This window comes from Anolis sagrei, chromosome 4, assembly GCF_037176765.1.
Source record: "Anolis sagrei isolate rAnoSag1 chromosome 4, rAnoSag1.mat, whole genome shotgun sequence".
Classification (NCBI taxonomy): Eukaryota; Metazoa; Chordata; class Lepidosauria; order Squamata; family Dactyloidae; genus Anolis; species Anolis sagrei.
The window spans coordinates 139,063,635-139,085,572 of record NC_090024.1 but is presented as its reverse complement, the minus strand read 5'-3'; the positions used below and the strand labels follow the sequence as shown (position 1 = coordinate 139,085,572).

Sequence of the window (21,938 nt, the reverse complement as noted above, 5' to 3'; positions counted from 1 at the left end):
ATATTTACATCCAATATTATCCAACTGCAGGTCCCCCAATAGAAATGATCTTCTGACATCCCTCTTGCAAGGACAGGAAAGATCCATCATAATCAGAGTAAGCCTTTTTATTCTGAAAGCTATCAAGAAAAGAGCACATTTCCTGAAAGAAGAACCAGGAAAATAAGACTCTGACTGTAAATAGAAGGTCAGCTGCTGTTCTCCTTTTTGCCTTGTTTTTTTACTCGTGTTCTATTTTGAAATGGTCATATGACTGGTCAAATAAATATATCATCATCATCATCATCATCATCATTATTACATATTTGCTTTTTTTTGGGAATGTAAGGTCAAGAATATTTGAAATTGAAAGTTTGAAGGTGAAACAAGACATGGAACAAAGAAGAAAATCAAAAAGCAGTCTGATGTTGTTAGTTTTTGCACTGCAACCATTCTGCCTTATGTAACCTTGCTTGTGAAGTAAAACTGATCATCACAGCTGCCAAGTTACAACATTTCTGACTACTTTGCAAAACATTATTCAACTTTCCTATATGTCAAGTGTAGGGCCCTTCCAGACAGGCCCTATATCCCAGGATTTAAATTGGATTACATATAGGGCCTGTCTGGAAGGGCCCATAGAAACACTGTCAATATACAAAGGAAGCAAACCCAACTGAATACATAGTACCTATTATTATTATTATTATTATTATTATTATTATTATTATTATGTTAATTTGTACCCCACTTTTTCTCTCCACAAAGGATAGAAATCTGGGCTTCATAACATGCAAATACACATATGATCCTAAAGTTTAAGGTTCTTTGTTAATTTAGGGGTGTATATTTATATACTTAAATAGTATACTTATACAGCCATGCAAAAACATCCTTAGCTTCGGACCTTCGTGAATAGTATTGTACAGCTTAAATGACAAATACGTAGAGGATATACAAAGCTTAGCTTTTTCTTCTGATATATTTCAAAAGCAGATTTCCCTCCTGGTTTTATTCATAATTGTACAGTCCTTATTTGGTATTATGATACTCTGTAGTGTTTTTAGCAGCTTTACGCTGACCTTTAGCAAAAAATACATAGGAAAATCAGCACAAATAGAAAGTTTTATTAGGTAACAGGCCGTAGCTTAAAAATGATCTTTTTCCAAAGTTGAATGATTGAAGAGAGAGTTGGACAGGAAAAAAGGGATAAAATTTAAATCCTTGCCTCCCCCTTCTAAATTACAAGAGCAGGGGATTGTTCATCCAAATTTAGAGCCTCACTCATGTACTTTTTGGTATTACAACTACACACAGAGCTCCCATTAGGGGACTGTTCATAATGTATATGAACTTTATGGCAGAAGGGAAATGTGTGGCAAAATTATGACAGTCTTTCAAATGAAACAAGATGTGATACTGGAATGGAGTGGGATTTTAAAAACTAACATACATGAAAAGAACCAAATTAAGTGTTTGTTCTGCCCCCAAAGATGAAGAACTGACATTTTATGTATCAAAATGTAGGGAAACTAAATGCCCTGATGTTCCTTGTTGCAGATGTTCATCTGGTAGACATGCTATGATATTGGAGGTGAGTTGGCATGAGGTGACCAAGCATAGAAAGATAAGGTATGACCATGGAAGGTTCAGCTCCCCTTATTACTACACAAGGGTGAAACCCTTGTGCCAGAATGACTGCTGACCAAAAGGTCAGCAGTTCAAATCTGAGAAGTGGGGTGAACTCCCATCTGTCAGCTCCAGCCTCTCATGTGGACATGAGAAGCCTCTCACAGGATGGTAAAACATTTGGGCATCCTCCGGGCAAAGTCCTTGTAGACAGCCAATTCTCTCACAACAGAAGCGACTTGCAGTTCCTCGAGTCACTCCTAACATGAAAAAAATTGTTACATAGGCTCTATCCTCTCCCCCCTTAAAACAAAAATACGTTGAGAAGAGGAATGAAGATTGGAAAAATACTTGTCTCCCAACTCTAGGCCTGTCAATAAAAGAGTAAACAAGAGCCAACAGAATAGGAATTCTTATTTTTACAGGAAACTAAATCAAACAGAAAATTCAAGGTATATAACTGTTCAAAGTTCCTCATTTCAGAAGAAGACAACAGAGATCACAATTCAATAATCAGAAATTAAGGCCGGGGGGGGGGGGGGGGGGGATAAAGAAAAGAAAAGAAAAGAAGGAACAAGTTTCTGGTCTGACTGTGGAATGAAATAAAACATTTACAGTATTTTATTTGTTTCATTTCTAAGCTGCCTATTCTCCAGTTTAGGACATAAATTTCAAGGACAATTGAAAACCATCACATTGAAACAATGCAAAATAATTTTTGAAACACACAAAAGTCAAAAATAAAATATAGAAAAAAAATTCCAGTGTAAAAGCCTGCTTAAAAAGATATTTGCTTGTTGATGAAAGGAGAGTAAGGAGGTGGCCAACCTGGTATTTCTTGTGGAATTTTACAATTCTGGCAGGTTTGAACAGGGATAAATACATTTTATTAGATACAAGAAATACATTGTTTTAAAATGATTGAAAATGACAAAACAATGACATTCAATAAATGTCAATCAAAAATAGCAAGTAATTTAATCCCACTTTACCAAATGTATTATTTAATCAAGTTTTATAGTGTTTTAATTTATTTTAGTTAGCTATTACAGGAGTTTTAGTATAGTGATTAGTGTCTACTTGTCTGTATTTCTGTTTTTGTTTTTTTTATTGTTGATATGGTCAGTGGACTAATCAATAAACAGATCTAGCTAGTATCTAGCTATCTATCTAGAAGTTAAAGCAGTAGCTAACTCTCCATTCAGAATCCAATGATATCATGTTCCCAAAAGACAGCTCACTCATAATTTATAGCTTTATAACTCCAGTTCAATATATTTTAGCAAAATAAATAAATAAATACCAAAATTTCATCAGTTGCTCTTGTGTTCATAGTTTTTGCTAACTTCAAGTTTACAAGTAAGTATTTCCAGTAAAATCATGGTCCATATACCCACCCAGCCTTTCCAAGTTCACCAGCATTCCTGCATTTCCTGGCACACCCCAATTAACAGAAGTTGCAATTAACTCTTTTAATTTTCACTCACATGCAAGGAAAGCTTTAATGGCTTTATTTGTTGAGCCACCATTGATCTCAGGGGATCGAGAATTTCAAATTAAACCACAAAGAGTTTGGGATAGTACAAACACAGTGTAGAAACTATTCTGTCACATCACATCCTCTCTAAAACAAAAGGAGTTCCTTTTTACAAAAATAATACCACAGTGTATTAATGCCAATGCAATACATTTCACCATACATTGCTTCATATGTGTTGCAGTAAATTTAAAAAGTGAGGAAAACGATATAAGAGTTCTAAGTATCTGACTTGTGAGTCTGAACAGATGTGGTTGTATTGGAGGACTTAGCTGCTAACAAATAGGTTTGGTAGTTTGCGCTGAGTATAAACCAAGGGTAAATCAGGATATATAGTCATCAGTGAGTTTTTGATAGAGAGTGGTACAGATGGAAAGTGATCTGAGAACTGAGTATATCTGAGACAAAAGGTCTTTAATATCTGCATATTCTGGGTAGTAGATAGAAGAGGTTTGGTTTGAGTTCCTGGGATGTGTTCATTTTAATTTGGTTTTGTACATATATGGAGAAGTCTAAAAGTAATTTGTGTAGTTCCTTCAGATATTCATCAATGGAATCTTTAGAGAGGGTTCTCTACAATGTGGCATTGGAGAGTTGTCTCTCAGTCTCCTGTATGTAGCCTGACTTGTTCACGATGACCACAGCTTACCGTTTATTAGCTTGTCACAGAATAATGTCAGGATTATTACAGAGGAAGTAAATGTAGTAACTTTAAGAAAAGAAGTTCAGAAAAAGTTAATAGAGTACGAAGGTATACATTTATCCTGGTTTGGAAGAATAGCATTAGTAAAAATGAAAATACTTCCAAAAATAAATTTTATATTTAGAATGTTACCACTTCAAATCACAGAAGAAGAGCTAATTAGATGGCAACAAATGATTAATAAGTACTGCAATGGAAGTAAAAGAAACAGGCTAAACAAACAGCTATGGTATAGATCGCAAAAGGAGGGTGGACTAGCACTACCTAATATAAAAAAATATTATGAAGCAAGTAGATTAAATTTGGTTATAGAAGGAATGGTTAAAAAAGAGGGAATAGATTGGCTTAGTAATGAATCAGGAAAAGTGGAAGATGAAACTTGGAATATATTTTTTAAACAGCTTACTAGAAAAGAACTGAGGGAAATTAGAAACCCAATGCTGAGCAACATACTGAAAGTATGGAACAAATACAAGGGGAGGTTAATAAAGGAAGGATCAATTATAACCCCAATAGTGATGGAAAAGAAATTCCCAAAAAATTTTTAAAAAGCAATGGATAAAAAGGTAAGGGAAATAAATTTAGATAGAATAGGGGATTGGATGAAGGTGGAAATGAAGAGGGAAAGAATGTTGGAAGAGTTTAAAGAAATAAAATTATCATGGTTTCATTGTATACAACTAGAACAATGGTTAATAAACTGGAAAAAAAATAATAGAAACGGAAGCCAACTCAATCAATTCGAACAAATAATACAGAAGGGAAGGGTAGTAGAAGAACATGAAAACTTGAGAGGTATAATTAGCAAAATCTATAAGATACTAATTGAAATGAAGGATGGGAAAATAAAAAAGAGTACCCTTAAGGAGATTTGGGAAGAGGATTTAGGGATAAAAATAAGTGAAATAGAGTGGCAACAGTTATGGGGACAAAGACATTTAAAAAACCTATCGATACGTGTTAAAGAAAATTATTACAAGTTAATATGGAAGTGGTACTTAACACCGGTAAGAATAGCATATATGAATAAAAACAATTCAACAAATTGTTGGAGAGGGTGTAAAGAACCAGGAACATATATACATATGTGGTGGCAATGTAAATATGTAAATAATTTTTGGGAGAAAGTATTTAGAGAAATAGAAAGTATAATGAATATGAAAATAGACAAAAGTCCTAGTATAGCCTTATTATCATTATATACCAATAAGCAACTGAAAAAGGAGGATAAAGAAGCGATAACAAACTTACTAACTATAGCAAGACTGCTCATAGCAAGGAATTGGAAAAAAGAAATGAATATACGAATAGAGGAGTGGTATAAGGAAGCATGGAAAATAGCATTAAATGATAAACTGACATGTATATTAAAGGTTAAAAAAGGTATATGGAAACAAAGTGATTTTGATGCTATATGGGGAAAATTTGTGGTAAATGGATTAAAAAATAAGGAAGGAAAATATGGAAGAAATGAAATTTTGGACAGATGAAATGTAAGAAATGTGGCTTGAGACGGGTGGAGGGGAGCACTGAGGTGAAAAAAGGGGGGGGGGGAAAGAGAAAAGGGGAGGAAATGTCAAAGCAAAACAACAAAACAATATGTTAAAGAGGTTGATGTATAAAATGCAATAGTATGTAATAATTGTGATAAATCAATAAAAAAAATTTTAAAAAAAGGATTATTACAGAGACTGTGGATGACATCACTTTCTTGACAGCACTATGCTAATGCACCATGCTCTGCAGAAAACCCACTAACAGCTACACATACTTGACATACATTCAGTTTTCAGTCAGAGTACACTACAAATCTATTATTTCCAGGCAACTCCTCCAATTTAACCACATCTACTCAGACCCACAAGACAGATGCTCAAAACTCTTGGATTTACAGCAGACATTATTCAAACTGAAATACCCATTTAAGGAGGTCAAGAAACTAGCCCACTGAAAGAGGTGAAGAAATAATACTCAGGAACCATCTACTACAAGACAAACCATAAGCACAAATGAGAGAACACTTGCATAGTCACCTACAGTCCTCAGCTGAGACCACTCAAGCACAAGATGAACAAGCTACAACCCACATTAGAAAATAACCCAGCCTTTCACAAGCTCTGGGAAGCAGGCCATTCTTGGCACACAGAGAGCTTCTAAATCTTACTTCTCACAACAGAATACATAGCTTGGATTGCAATATAGGTAAAAGACCCTACCACAAACCCAGATACTAACTCTGTCCCCACATCTACTCTGGGAGCAATATTACAAGGGTTGATAATATCATATTAAAGGTGCATTTACTGTATATACTTGTGTATAAGCCAACCTCATGTTTAAGTCAAGGGCAGGTTTTAGGGCCAAAAATATGTCTTTTGATATCATCTGTGGTTATGTCGAGAGTCATTCTGTGGAGAGGGGAAAGTGCCAATGGCATCTCAGGGGGCCAGCCACTCTTGGCCACCACTGCCATTTCCCTACTCAAACTTTGAAAAAGGCCAGAAAGAGTGCTTTGACAGAGATAGTAGAGGGAGCCAGTGCTTCTTTTAGGTTATCTTGGGATGTACTGAGCAATTTCCTTTTGCCACTCTATTCAAAGAAAGGCTTGATGTCTAAATTCTTTCCTTTTATAAAGCTTAAGTTACAGTGCTTACATTGACCAGTGGATAAGTCAACTTATCTTTTTTGGATTGATATTTTGACTTTCTAGACTTATACATGAGTATAGAGGGTACTAGCCTTTCCTCCAGTGTTATATATGACATTCTATACCAGAAGTGCCCCTGGTTAATAGGACTCTCTCTATGCAAGAGAATAAATGAACACCAATCTGATATTAGAAATGGCAATACCCAAAAACCGGGAGCAGAACATTAGAACTTTCCTGGGCATATAGTAAAGGATTTACAGGTTGTAGTCCTTGAACAATGAAATCACAAAGGAAGAATAGAAAAAGAAACAACTGAATTCGATTATAGTCACAAATTCCAATCCACTAGCAGAGGTATGAAGGAAGAGAACGGCTTAATGCAGTGATTCTCAACCTTTCTAATGCCGTGACCCCTAAATAAAGTTCCTCATATTGTGGTGACCCCCAGCCATATTTTTGTTGCTACTTCATAAAAATAATTTTGCTACTCTTATGATTTCTAATGCAAATATCTAATATGCAGGATGTATTTTCATTGTTACAAATCGAACATAATTAAAGCATAGTGATTAATCACAAAAACAATATGTTTGGGGAAGTATGGACAATGGATGATGGGATTTGCAGTACCTTCAGCCTATTCAGCTCTGACTTCCACAGACCACTGACATCCCCCATGAATCACAGACCTGGACCAAACTTGGCACACAGAATTCCAGAAAGCACTGTGAACCCAAATGACTATGGATCTGGACCAAACTTGGCATGAATACTCAATATGCCCAGATTTGAACAATGGTGGAGTTTGGGGAAAACTGATCTTGACATTTGGGAGTCACAGTTGCTGGGATTTAAAGTTCCTCTGCCATCAAAGAGCATTCTGAACTCCAACAAAAATGAAATTGAACAAGTTTGGCATACAGAACTCTCATAACCAACAGAAATTACTGGAGAGTTTTAGAGTTATTTTCCTGACATTTGGGAGTTGTTGGGATGTATAGTTCCCAAGCCATCAAAGAGCATTCTGAACTACAACAACAATAGAATTGAACCAAACTTGGAATACGGAACTCCCATGATCAACAGAAAATACTGGAGAGGTTTGGGGAAAATAAACCTTGGCATTTGGGAGTTCCTGGGATATATAGTTCCCTCCCATCAAAAAGCATTCTAAACTCATGCAACCATGTAATTGAGCCCTCCATCCATCCCTCGCCCCCTTCTGAGCTCGGAAAGAGGCAAAGGCCGAGCGGTGAAGGCTCCACAGATGGCCAGGCATTGAGGACAGCAGGAAGAAGTTTACTCATCCTGCAGGCCAGAACAGAGGGTGAGTCTTCTTTCCCCATACCTTTGCCTCTAAAGCTCCTTCTCCTGACTACCCACAGGTCTGTGGGAAGAGCCGGAGGAGGAGCCTACCAGGAGTGCCATTTGGCTGGCTCAGGGGGTCGGCAGCCATTTTGGGGGGGGGGGCAGGGCCAGCCAAGGCGGCTTCGCGACCCCCCAAAAATGGCTGAACGACCCCCTTGGGGGTCATGACCCCCAGGTTGAGAACTGCTGGCTTAATGACACACAACATATATTAATTAAAAAAATCCTTACTATAGCTCATATGAAAAAAGCAAACTTATCAGAGGGTATTGAACTGAGGGACACTGGCTTTTGGTAAGTAAAACTGCTGGAACCTGTAGTCAGGAATAAAAGTGTATCTAAAGCAGGTTTGCTGTATACAGAGTGGAATGAACCTGAGTTGCCCACAATATTGGGGTGGACTGGCAGAAGTCAGCACTCTTGTGACTATACTAATATGCCCATGGAGCTTTTGGTCAGGGAAAAATCTACAAATTAAGACAGGTATGGATTAAAATACAGCAGATGTAAAGAACAGTCAGTTCCCTATTTAAATAAACCCTCTTTAAAACAAATGATACAAAAATGAAAAACTTACCAAAAAATCAATGTTTCCAAGAAGGAGATCCCAACATTTGATGCACCAACGACTACAATTCTAGCATTGACAGATACCTTAGGCTCTAAAGACAACTTTCGATTAAAGTGATTCAGAGCATACTTTAACTGTAAAAGGAATAAAAAAAATCAAAAAGACAGCTGTCAAGATGTTGAGAATTTTTCAACAGATTTCTAATAGCTTTACAAAAGTACACACAGGCATTTAAATGCTCTCCAGTCACACATAAAAATTCATCTCATGAAGAGATAGAGTATTTTCTACTCCAAAATCAAGCCTGTGTGAAGAGGTATATGGTGCTGAAGGACATGGTCCTTTTGCTATAGAGTCAACATTTCCGCAGATGTCCTAGTAATTTAATGGTTTGAGATCTGAACTAGGGGTTTGGGACACTAGTATTTTAATCCCACCAGTGTTTTAATTCCTACCAACATATATGGCGCTCAGAAGCATTAAAGTTTCCCCTAACAGGACCCAATGTAGGTCACAAATTTTTTTAAAAACAAGATACATGTTAAGAAATTATTCAGTTTTCCAAAAAGCATTAAATGATAGTTCAAGTAAAAAACCAGATTGTTTTAACAGTGCAATGAACGATTAAAACTTAGTACTACTTTCTGTTCTAAATGAGGTTCATGATAGGACCCTTAGTAAGTTATAATTATAGTACTATGATTCCACTTTAATGGCCATGGCTACACCCTATAAATTCCTGGAATTTGCAGGTTAGGAAGGCATATATAAAATTCTCAGTCAAAAGAGGTCTATCAAACTATAAACCTCATAATTTAATGTAAAGCAAGCATTCCAGTGAAAATGGAATCATGGTGGTGTTAGAATGAAAGACTCTTAAGACCATATTTTGAGATTATTTCTAGGCCTGACTTTGCTATTAGTGATGCTTTGGATAGCAATAATTTCTTCTAGCTTTGATGAGTGTCACGACACCCTTTAATGATCATTTAAATAATAATAATAATAATAATAATAATAATAATAATAATAATCAACTTTATACCCCACCACCATCTCCCCAATGGGGACTCAGAGCGGCTTACATGGGGCCAAGCCCGGACAACATGTTACAGCAAACTTAAACCAGAACATAAACAACAAGCAACATAATCAAAATTGGATAGAGGAAAAGAAAAAGAAAAAAATATAAATACAGTAACAAAATAACATTCCAATAAACACAATCATGATAACATTGGGCAGGCCACATGTACAGGATAAAATGATTTAAAAAAACCCCTAATGAGATAAAAATAGGAGCAGGTTATTTGCAGGGAGCTCATAAAAACACGCAGGGTTGTGTAACTAAACTTCCCATTTAGAGAGTGTGTACTCCAGTGGCAGAAGCGTTGAGGGGAGCAATAGTGTCATGTTGTGCACCTACTCACCAAAGGCGCATTGGCAGAGTCAGGTTTTAAGGTTCTTTTTGAACATTTCTAGTGAAGGGGCTTTCCTGATCTCTCCAGGTAATGAATTAAAAACCAAATGATCTAAAAATGAAGCAACTAATATGATTTCAAGATTACAGTTCATTTTAGCACAACGGTACAGTTGTAGTACCTATCTACATAGCTGAAAAACAGACAACTAGGAGATCTGAAATACCCCTTCCTCATTTACACAACCATACCCTGTCACTGCATTCTGCATCGTCACATTTCATTTGAAATTCTGATTGGCTGGATGCATGACGGCCATTTTTCTGCTACTACATCTTTTTTATAGGCATTTAGAGGACAACACCGTAAATCATCTTCTTACAATATTAGGACTGAGGGCAACACTAATCTTGCACCATTTTCTGCAGCATCTATCAAAATATCTTCCGAGAATCATGCACATACTTTGCTGTGAGAAACACTGGTAACATTACTATCGGATATGCTCTACATTTATACAGAAAGCAGATTCTATGAACAATAGTTAGCTACTGACTCACTTCACAGACTTTTCTAAAAGAAATTATTGCACTACAAAATCCAAACAGAGGAAATGAATTCCTGCAGACAGAAATATGAAAAATATACATAGATGCATTGCTTATGAATCCCCCCCCCCCCCCAGCAGATTTATAATCTTCCTTTCCATCATATTTTGCAGTGCAATCATGACATCCAGTGGCCAATGTCAGGTAAAATTAGCCTGAGTTAAGTGGCATCCCTAAAAATATTCTGGATGATGTTGCATAGAATTTTTCTATGACCCTTTATCTAGCAATATCTGCACCTTCAAGATTAATCAAATTATTTCGACAAGCTTTCTTGGACCATCACCTACTTTTTTTGGATGCATGGAGAGCAGCCTCAATAGTAAATACATCCAAAGTGTGGGTGAGATGGATAAATATGAAATGTAACAGAAATTGAAAATATGCCAACATGGCAATGGAGCTAAAAATGAAGATTTCAATGGTTTTTGTTAATAACAGTAAAAAGATTGCTGGTGTGTGACAATAAACCCATGTGTAGATAAGTAGACAAACAAATGTCTGGTAGAGAGAGAAGTCTTTGTCTAAGCCCAATGAAGAGTAAATTTACATATACAGTATATGTAAACTGACATGAATGCAAAACTTAGTTGGAAAAAAATGTCCAAACACTATCATAAAGTGAGAATTTTTTAAAACTAGTGTAAAAATGTAATGCTATCTTTCTTACTTTACCTTATACCATTTTTTACCAGAATGAAAAATGACAAGGGGTGTATAGTTGCCAGAACTGCACACAGCTTAGAAGCTGTATGTAGTTGCCAGAAAAAGTCTTTTCCAATTTTACCTTGTGTGTATGTTACATTTAGGCTTGAAATGCAGTGTAGGGAGTGCATTATCATGAGGTGTCCAAGCAATAGTTTAAATCCAGGTTTATTCAGAGTTTTACAAAAAGATCCCCAAAGATCTGGACTTTTTAGTAAGATACACATTTTTGGAGGTGTGGGGCCTGTGGATACTGCTCCTGAGATGGTCATCTGTAACTCGGCAGTGGTCTCCACAGTGATTCTACCTTTTGCAGGTTCAAGCTGCCCACAGAGGAGGTAGACCAAAGCCAGGCGCTTCTCCTTCGTCCCCTTTCCTGGCTTTAAACATTTTTTTAAGGCTCCTTACGCAGCACAGAGGTTTTTAAGGCCTCTGTTTTGCATCTAAATGATGCATGGAGCTCTGGAAGTGGAATTCCCCCTTTTCTTCTCCAGAACTCCACTGTGTTAATTAGACACAAAACTGAGTCCTTAAAATCCTCCAAGCTTGATAAGGAGCCTTCTTTCCAAATTTTACAGTCAGGAAAGGGGGTGAAGGAGGGCCAAGGCTCCCGTCTCCCGGTGTGGGCAGCAAATGTACAGGGAATCAGAGGTTTTAACTCCAATAAGCATTTTCCGCTGTATAGAAACACCCCTACAAAGCCAGTGCCATGTAATAGTTTGGGCACTGGACCATGTTGCCAATGGAAACCTACTGAGTACTAGACAGGTCTCATTCTCTGTCTTTGGGGAAAGCAAATGCAAAACCTCTCAGCACAAATTTTGCCAAGAAAAATTCCATGATATAATGACCCTAGGGCAAACCTAAGCCAGAAATTATTTGAAGGCAAAAAACATCATATTTGGACCTGAAAGTGAACTGTTAGATCGTATCCCTTCCATACTAATTTAATTACTACAATATTTTCCATTGATAATTTAATAAATAATTATGTGCCCATCTGCTCATTTTACACCAATGTAACAATTATTTTGTCACACTGAATCTCACACTTTGAGATTCGAATTTTTTAGACTGAGAGTGCACCTTTAATATCAACATATAATATTGTACCTAGTTCCCTTTGTGACAATACTTTTTCTTTATATTTGACTTTCAGGAATATTGAGAGCATCTGTGTGGAAAAAATGGAGGACAGCAAGGGAACCAACCTGCTCAGGTTCCAAATAGCTGACTTTAAATATTCTGGAGTTAGAATTTGGGGTGAGGTTCCAGCGTGCAAGCAAGGAAAGTGGCCAAAAAAAGTGTGTGAATACCTTTAATATCAGGAAAACACAGGGGATAAAATCTAAGCATTCTTACGATGACTGTGGATTTCATCAGATGGGTGGTTCGGTGGAAAGCAGGGGAAAGCAGAGGGAACCATCTTAACCTATTCCCTACCATCTTTTCCCATCTTCTGGGATGGCTAGCCATCTCACATCCATCTCACAGCCATCTCACACCCGACTCTTGAAGACAGAGTTCTGGCTTCGTTTCCCTGTGCTGCGGAAACGGAGCCCCACTGAAAGTGCCCTTACATCATGTGATGGCTTCTCTTTGACTCTTGGGCTTCATTTTTACAGCACATAGAAACTGAATCTAAGTCCTGCATTTCATAAAACGGGGTGCCAAATGCCATGGGATGGGGACAGAATTGGACATTGGAGGGCTGTTCCTCGCCCCCATTGTGTCTTTTACATGATTTTTGGATTGACCCACCATGCTTCACTCCACCTGTCCATTTTAGGATCAGAAAGTATCTTCTTTGAAAAAGCTAGAAAGGTTTCTCCTATGCCTAAAGGACAATTTGCTTCCAAAAATCCATTGCATGCATTACTTGCTTATGTACACACACAATCTTAAAAAAAATGGAGAGGCTGAGGAACTTAAAACAATATTGGATCACATTCTTCCTTCCTTGTAGCACAAAAGGAAGGATACTGTAAAATGTATTAGGCTGGCCAATAATAATTTGTTATTAATAGTACTATGTCAAATATACACAGATAAATCAAAAAGGGCTATGAAGCTGTTTGAGTCACAAAAGTCTCCAGCAACATGGGTTCAATTCATTAGATTGCTATGAATATATCTGAAGAATATGTTCTCTTAACAATATTGTTTCAGCCAAACTACAGAAAAATGCTATTGATTGTGCTATTGACCCTAACCAAGGAATCTTCCAAATGTTTAATGAGAAATAAGCCCCCATGTGTTCAGTGGGATTTACTCCCATATAGGGATGCTCAAGGTGACTGCTAAATGGCTTGTTCTGTTTAAAAAAACACATACACACAAGATAAACCAAGTTTAGATTACTGTAAGTAGTTGCAGATTAATTTTAAGATGCTGTGGATTTGAGGATTTCATACAACAAACCAAGTGTTAGAACTCTTGATTCTAACACATACGACGCCCCTATTAAAGCAGCTCCATTGGCTGCTAAGTTTCCGGTCTAAATTCAAGGTGCAGGTTATGACCTGCAAAGCTCTAAGCAGTTCAGGGCCTGCTTATCTTTGGGATTGCATCTCTCCCTTTGAACATTTGAAACACAACACTCTGCTGGCTGTTGTATTGGATCACATGTTGGACACTTCCCAAGTGTCTAAGACTGTGTGATGTATCGGTGAATAATGCATGCAGATCCCAATAAGGTGGCCTTCTGCAGTTGGCAGATAGTAATCTTGTCAGAGCCGATTGTGTTTAAGTGCAGTCCAAGGTCTTTAGGCACTGCACCCAGTGTGCCAATCACCACTGGGACCACCTTTACTGGGTTGTACTAGAGTCTTGGTTGTTGTTGTTGTTGTTGTTGTCGTCGTCGTCGTCGTCGTCGTCGTCGTCGTCGTCATCATCATCATCATCATCATCATCTCCCCTTCCTGTTCTATTTAGGATAACTTCAGGAAAAGGAAAATTGTATTTTCCCCTTTTATTTTTTGAGCGCCACCAAAATTTGGAATATGGAAAAGTTTATCTGTGCCTCCTTTTCCAGAAACTCTCGTCTGCTCTATGAGTCATGGGCAGCACTACAAGATTCTTTTTTTTTTTTTTAAGGGGAACTGGTACCTGGAACTGGAAACCTCTGTGTATTTTCTGCAACACTTCATATTATTCAATGGGAAAGGGTTACCAAGTTTGCCAACTGCACCCACTATGTTCTCTATAAAATGACACAAAGGCCTCAGAAACGCAGGGTCTAATCCTTTTTATTCACCATACAATAGCTCTAACATCAACAGTGCTCATGCTCCAGAAATTACTTTCCCAATAGTACAATACCAAGCTCTGGGGAAGGTTTAAAAAAATAAAAAATAGATGGCATCAGCTACAATGCTCCTTTATTTTTTAGGAAATAATCAGAACTAATGTGTACATATGTTCCCTAAATATGTCAAACATCACAATTGGCTGGTCAACAAGAAACCTCGTATTGTTTATTTTCTCCCATTATTGAATAAAACATGAATCATTAACTAACAGGCAGCAGAGCAAGATTTATTATCTTTGATTACTGGGACTGAGCCGAGCCATTCCTACTGTGGCCACCTGTCACATTGCTTCCACCTGGGAGGGCAGAGTGTCGCCCTGTTACTTCTCCAGCAGTTGCTGACAATGGGGACACGTCTGGTATGAAAGGCAAAGGGTTGCTTTTAGTTGTGGCCCATTGATTCCACCCACTTAAAGCAATAATTTGCTTAACCTCTCCTTAAAATGCTTACATCATAGTGCTTAAGGGAAGATGGACAATTATTTTACAAAGTCATGTACATATTGCAGAATGTATCTCTCATATCATTACAGCTCACATTACCAACATCACATTTCCTTCTTTCTCTAGTGTGCCTAACAAAAATTATGCTCTATTTTTAATATGTAGCAAGTCCACATTACCTTTTAGATTGCCTTTCCTGAAGAAAACGTCAGAAAAGGACCTTCCCAAAGCCACAAAACAAAACCTTTTGCTTTCTATATTCAAAGAAGATCAATTTGCTGAGTAAGACTTGCTCCTGTAAAGACTTTATTGAAATTAAGAGGAATAGCACAAAAGCACAGCAGTATTCTCAACAGGGCTTGCACAGGAGGATTGTGACCTGTGGACACAATTGCTCAATGGAAAAGAAACTATAAATGCAAAATGAGAAGAGGCAGAAATGTACAGAGACTGTGCAAGCATCATGCACACCATGCAGAAGCAATTGAAAACGGCATCCCTGTGGAGAGTTCTCCCCTCTCTGCCATAAGGTCTAGGAGTTCTCATGCAATACATGCCACCACTAGTGGCAACCAATGGGTGAGCAAGGGCAGGGAATCTCGTGAGATAGCCCTTTGTCACTTGGTGAGCGGTCTTAGGCATTGTGGCAGTAAGGTTTTCGCTAGCATCCTCATAGCAGGCATAATGTGCAGCCTGAGAAGATGAAAAAGCTAAGAGGAGGAGGCTTTACATTAAAGATAGATGGGGCCAAATAGGAATTTCACCTCATCCAGTTTCCTTCCAAACGTTTCTTTCTTATTAGCCTAAGAGAATGTCCTGTGTAATTCTGAAAACAGCTGGTCATGCACTTAGAACACCAGTACAAAGTTGTCCTTCTGATGCACTTTATCTCCTCCCTCAGTGAAGAAACCTTACTGTTTTATCCTATCTGAGTCTCCTACTAGACACACCATTCTATTTATCTATCTCACCCAGGGCTTTTATAATTTTACCCTTTGAATTTGGCCCAGCTCGCCTTGTTAATTCTTTTACAATTTATATTATGTGCTATTATTTTACTATCATTACTTTATTTATTGTTTGGTTATTGTATGCATTTTATCTGATGTTATTGTTTGTTGTATTTTATTTTGACTTATTGTAATTTTTGGGCTTGGTCTCATGTTAGCCGCCCCGAGTCCCTTCAGGGAGATGGTAGCGGGGTATAAATAATGTTTTTATTTTTTAAATTAATTTATTTTATTTATTTATTATATCCAATATTAATGTATATGCACTGTTATGAAAATATATTTATTTATTATTTATTTCACATATTTGTATCCTGTCCTTCTCACCCCTAGAGGGGGACTCAGTGCGACTTCACTGAAATATGCCAAGATAAAGTCATGTCAGGCCACTTCCTATCTGGAAATGTATGTCCTCACCGCAAAAGACCATGCAAACCCAGAACTGGTTTCTAAAATCACTTACAGACCCACTGCAAAGACTCTACCCATGGAAGATAATAATACTTGGCCACAAGTGATTGCCTTTGATATGATAATTAAATACCCACAAACAAGCTGTTTCACTTGCAAGTTAGGCATGTATGTGGAAGTATTCTAGGTTGTTCAAGAGCAATTTCAGTCTTCCTCTACCTATACGCTCCTTTTCATCTATCAAAAGGGAGAAGTTTGACCTGCGGAACAGCAGATAGTTAAACATTTTTGTTTCAAAAAAATGTGAAACAAAATTTCCTCTGATATCAAAACATTAGTTTGAAAGCCACTTTGCTTTGCTTTAGCCAATATTCTTACATACACAACCAGGATGAAATGCTTTGATGAAGCAAGCCCTGAATTTGCCTTTTAATGCCAGACATTTCCATTTGATAATGTTTTCATGCTTGAAGAGCTTCTGTTCAAAGTCCAACTCAGGAAACTTCACAACATTTCTGAGTAGCACTTGCACCTGAAGTCAAGCTAACAGCCAAGGAGACTGCCTGATGTTGTCAAGACTAAGATTTACTTCCCTCAAATTCCCCTCACCCCCAATGCCTACACATTCTGCGATGTGGCTGCTTGATCATTATGTTCTAAGGCAGTGAGTCTCTACTTGTAGGTCCCCAAGTGTTTTGGCCTACAACTCCCAGAAATCCCAGCCGGTTTACCAGCTGTTAGAATTTCTGGGAGTTGAAGGCCAAAACATCTGGGGACCCACATGTTGAGAACCACTGTTATAAGGACTTAAACCACAAGAATTGATAAGGGTCTTCGCCAACATGATCTGTTTTGTATATAAGCATACCACAATGCATATTACTAACACATCAACAAGTATTGACTTTAAACTATTTTAAAACTCATCATTTTCAGACTTTGTGCTGAAAATAATATCACAGTATGACTGAACTGCAAGGGGAATGTGAGGTTTATTTGTGGCACTTATTGAGGTCATTACCAAGTAGTAATATTTAAGGACTAATATTAATCTTTTTTTTCCAAGCAGCTCTCATCCTCAGTAAGACAGCAACCCATTTAATTTTATATTAAAGGTTAAACAAGAAAAAACTTTGCAGGTGGAAATGAATGTTCTACTTTACGGGGGTGAAGACATTAACACCTGCATATTACTGACATTATGCTTTGAAAAGAAAGATAGGTCACCTTACTTTTAATTTCACACATGAACATAAGTGGTAAACATTCAGTGCATTCTTGTTAATGATGCCATCTGGTGCCTCCTCATAATTGTGCAATGCTCAGGCTTCCAAACAAGATGTAATGGCAGTAACACACAAAACCCACTGACATTTACATTGAGAAAATTTATGATCAACCATCAGCTCAGAACAAATGCATCTGTACCACAGATAGTACAATAAAATCATCAAATACACATGACAAGAGATTATAGAATAAATATTAGGTTTTTAACCATGTACGCCCTGCACAGATCATTAACAGTTTATTACTTGTACCCAGCAGAATCTTCAGCAACAGTTGTATCTTGGAAAATATGTCTCTAAAAGCATAAAATGAAACCATGCTGATTTCCACATGACCTCACGGAGTAATTTTTAATTGTTTGTTTATGGTTGCATTCCTAAGCATATGAATTAGAGAAGGACACTTATTTAACCCACTGGGTTAAATAAGTTAATTTCTATAAAGCTGAATTATGAATTATCATATTTCAGTTTAATTTTTGCTGAAAAATACCATTCTTTTAAAGAAAATTTTGACACTCACTCCTTACATTAAATTCTAGTATTTCAGTGCTATTCTGCTATGAACTACCTTCATGGACCAGAATCCTATGGGGAGTTATGAATACATTCCTACTGTAGTTACATGGCTACACAGTAAACTTGCCTGCTTACTCACTCACGGGGAAGCAGGTGCTGCAATTGATTTGGGTCTGCTTCCATGATGTTCAGGAAGCGGCTGGCTTCCATTCCTACCCCTTCCCATGAGTGATCCCCATTGTGGCAAGCAGAAGTGGGGTCCCTATCACAATTCTCCCTTGCACTGGACATCATTCAAGCAGGGGAAAGGGGATAGAAATATGCTCCATCCTGAATGACAGCGGAACAGATTTCTGTTGATCACAGCAACTCCCACCCCTGTAAGTAGGGGCTGGGGAACTTTCACAGTTCCTAAATGAACCCTAAACTAGGGAATACATACAGATCATACATACCAAATAAGTTACGAATATATAACTCAAGGTTACACATTCATAACTTCATAACAGCGGCTTCATGTGTATTCACTCACTGACAGGAAATTGGCTATATTTGACATGCTGCATTTGATATGATGATGCCAAGGATGCCCATAAACCAAGCCATGTTGGTAATTATACTCAACTAGATTAAATGGAATCATGGGCAAATGAAGGCAGGCGCAGTAAGTTAAATGAACAAGGATGGACGTTAGGATGACAAGTGGGAGTCAGCAACCAGAAAGACAAATGTTATTTAAATTATATTGAAACAACCTAATATGGATGATTTTTCCAGTGGTTTGTTCTGTTACATTAATGGCTCTAACCTGAGGAAAACAGTAAAATTATTCCCCTAGTTCTGCACATAGTATTTTTTCTACATAAAAATCTTAGAAAATATATATTTAATAGAGAGTTTATACTTATACTCTATCCAGACATACACATGAGGCAAAGGTGTGGAGAATAGGAATGCTGGAGGAATCTGATACGCATCCATTCTGATGCTATGATCTATTCTTCCTAGACTAATAGTGGTCTGAAACTGGATTTCACAGTTTCTCAATATTTCAATACCATACTCCGCTCAAAATCATATACATTTGGAAATTACTATTTTGAGAATAAATGTGTCACAGAATATATATTGAAATATTCATGTGGATTAAAAAAGACTGATAGGGAAATAAGATGGAATATACTTTGGGAAGATATATATGAAATTGATTTTAACCAAAAATACAATGATTTGCCTTTTATCTAGGGAAGTGGTTCTCAACCTGGGGTCCCTATATGTTTTTGGCCTTCAACTCCCAGAAATCCTAACAGCTGGTAAACTGGCTGGGATTTCTGGGAGTTGTAGGCCAAAAACATCTGGGGACCCCAGGTTGAGAACCACTGATCTAGGGGATGACCATTAGCCACTATTCCATTTACTGTCTCCATTCCTCTTTGGCTCTGAAATGTTCCAAAATATCTCAGCTTTCAGTCATTGCCTACCAACTACTCTTTGCCATCTGCTCCATTGTTTGCTCTTCCTTATCTTCATCTGCTTGGAGGAGCTAAAATTCAGGATTGCTGGTGGCAGCCTATATCCACTATAATCATTTCCTTACGGAGCTAAACAATGTACATATCATGGACAAAGTAGGCAGAATAAAAGTAGGTATGCAAATGGGATTGTAGTGGCAGACCCAGGCTTCATTTGGATGCCAGAATTGCTGCCAATCCCATGAGCTGCACTAGCAAATTCAAAGTGCAAAAACTCTTGCCACTTTGATCAGTGAACAACTACACCATGACCCAGCTTTAGATGATTAGTGAACTGCATTTAGCATTCCACCTGCCCCTGGACTAGAAAATGCAAATGTCTCCTTCATGAAGAATTATCAAGTTGAGAAAGCTTTCAGCAATAATAAGAATAATTGATTCTTCAACCTTTTTGCAAGCAGCAGGAGATACAACAATCCTGAAGTATGTAATAAAATCTGACGGCTTGAATGGAACCAAGCAATAATAAAGCATGAACAATGGCTGGTCAGAAACAAGAAGTAATTAAATAGACATATGACATTTTTATTATGCATCATAGAATCGTTATTCTTGTTAATTATATCACCTATTCTAGCCTCATATTCATAATTACATAATTACACAAAACAGATGGATTGCAGAATGCTCCCAGATGGTGAGAAGGTAAACAAGTTAATAATATATAAGTGTTTAAAATATAATTATAAAATTATAGTTTTTTGCTCTCAAGGTAATTTGTACACAGTGCATTAAAATAATTGAAAGAGTCTGTGTTTCAAGCATATTTTCCCCCAATGTATATATTAGATATGCAAACAGCCACCCAGGACAACTTCTACAGCAGAAAATATTATTTTGGTGAAAGACCTCCAGCTACTATTACTATTTTTTTTACTGAAGAGTTCACCGGTGTTGTGTTACATGCCAACACCTTTAATTCTCTTCCAAATCACATGAGTGTTTCTCCAAATCAGCTTCTCCTTTTGGTCTTGCCCAAGATTGTGTCCAACTGTGATGTGCCCACGTTTCCCACAATAGAAAAAAAATTCACTAATTAATTAATTTAGAATGCTAGAAATATCTGTTACATTGCAAGAAAGAGGGATTATCTTCATCTTGGGGAAGTAGAGAAAAACTCAAACATTTGTAGTTTCAAAAAAGCATCCCAAATATTACAACAGGTTTCAAAAACATTGTTAATACTCCTTGAAAATGAAAAAGGTAAAGAAGTATAGTAGCTTGTAACTGAGCCAGTTGCACAGATGGAAGAAAAATGGGAAAAAAACTGACACAAAACTGAAATAGCAATGTGATCAGAATTTGAATAGAGAAAAACTACGAAAACTAGTTGCTTTTATGTAAAATAGTAAGCTGTTTTACATTTCTTAGGATCCATAACAAACAACATAGAATTTAATGTATTATAAAGATTGATATCCCAGCTTTTATACTTCTTGCCCTTTGGGAACATGCCCATTTGACTCTGTCAATAAGTATTCAAAATGTGCAAGTTAAACTTTAAAGCCACTTCAAAGTTTTAAATATTCAAAGAAATTGCTAAAGAGATTGTGAGTTGCCTATCATCTACCATATCAGATTTGCAAGAAACCCCCAAAGCACTAAAACATGTAAAGAAGATGATGAAAGCTTATGAGAGCACAGAAATTGACGCCCCCGCCCCCAAACAATCCCCTAACCACAGAAATGGGGATGGAAAGATTCAGATAGCCTTGGAACTTCCTGTGAGTTCCCTGAGAGATTCCTAGTTTTAAAGTTGGGAACGACTGGAAGACAACAACATATATCCTGGATTTGAACTGGATACTTCTTTTTAACCTAGGCGGGATGAATTTATTTATTATTTATTTATTTATTTGCTTTATTTTTATACCGCATATTTCAGCCAGACAGGCGACTCTATGCGGTTTACATGGTACAAATTATTAACAGTGTTAGTGCAATTAAAACGCAACACGTGCGACAAACAGGATCAACAACATCAACCCACAACAGTTAACAAAACAGAGCAGGACAGTCAACACATACAACATAACGCCTCAGTGAAATCAGATCCGTTCTCATAATCCTTGTGCCATTCCTATGTTCCATTTACCGTCTTCCTTGATTGATTGCACTGTTCAACCAAACACTTGTTCATAAAGCCAGGTCTTAACCTTTTTCCGAAACGCCAGCAACGAAGGTGCCTGTCTGATGTCTGCCGGCAAGGCATTCCATAGCCGAGGGGCCACCACTGAGAAGGCCCTGTCTCT

The 21,938-nt window shown here is 37.3% G+C and overlaps 1 protein-coding gene across 1 annotated transcript in view; it reads right to left on the bottom strand.

The window, feature by feature from the left end:
- Positions 1 to 21,938, bottom strand: part of CFAP61 (cilia and flagella associated protein 61) — a 113,248-nt gene that overhangs the window by 44,861 nt on the left and 46,449 nt on the right. The window contains exon 18 of the mRNA XM_060774089.2: positions 8,444 to 8,571. Coding sequence (XP_060630072.2) covers positions 8,444 to 8,571 — 128 coding nt within the window. The remainder of the gene's footprint in view (positions 1 to 8,443; positions 8,572 to 21,938) is intronic.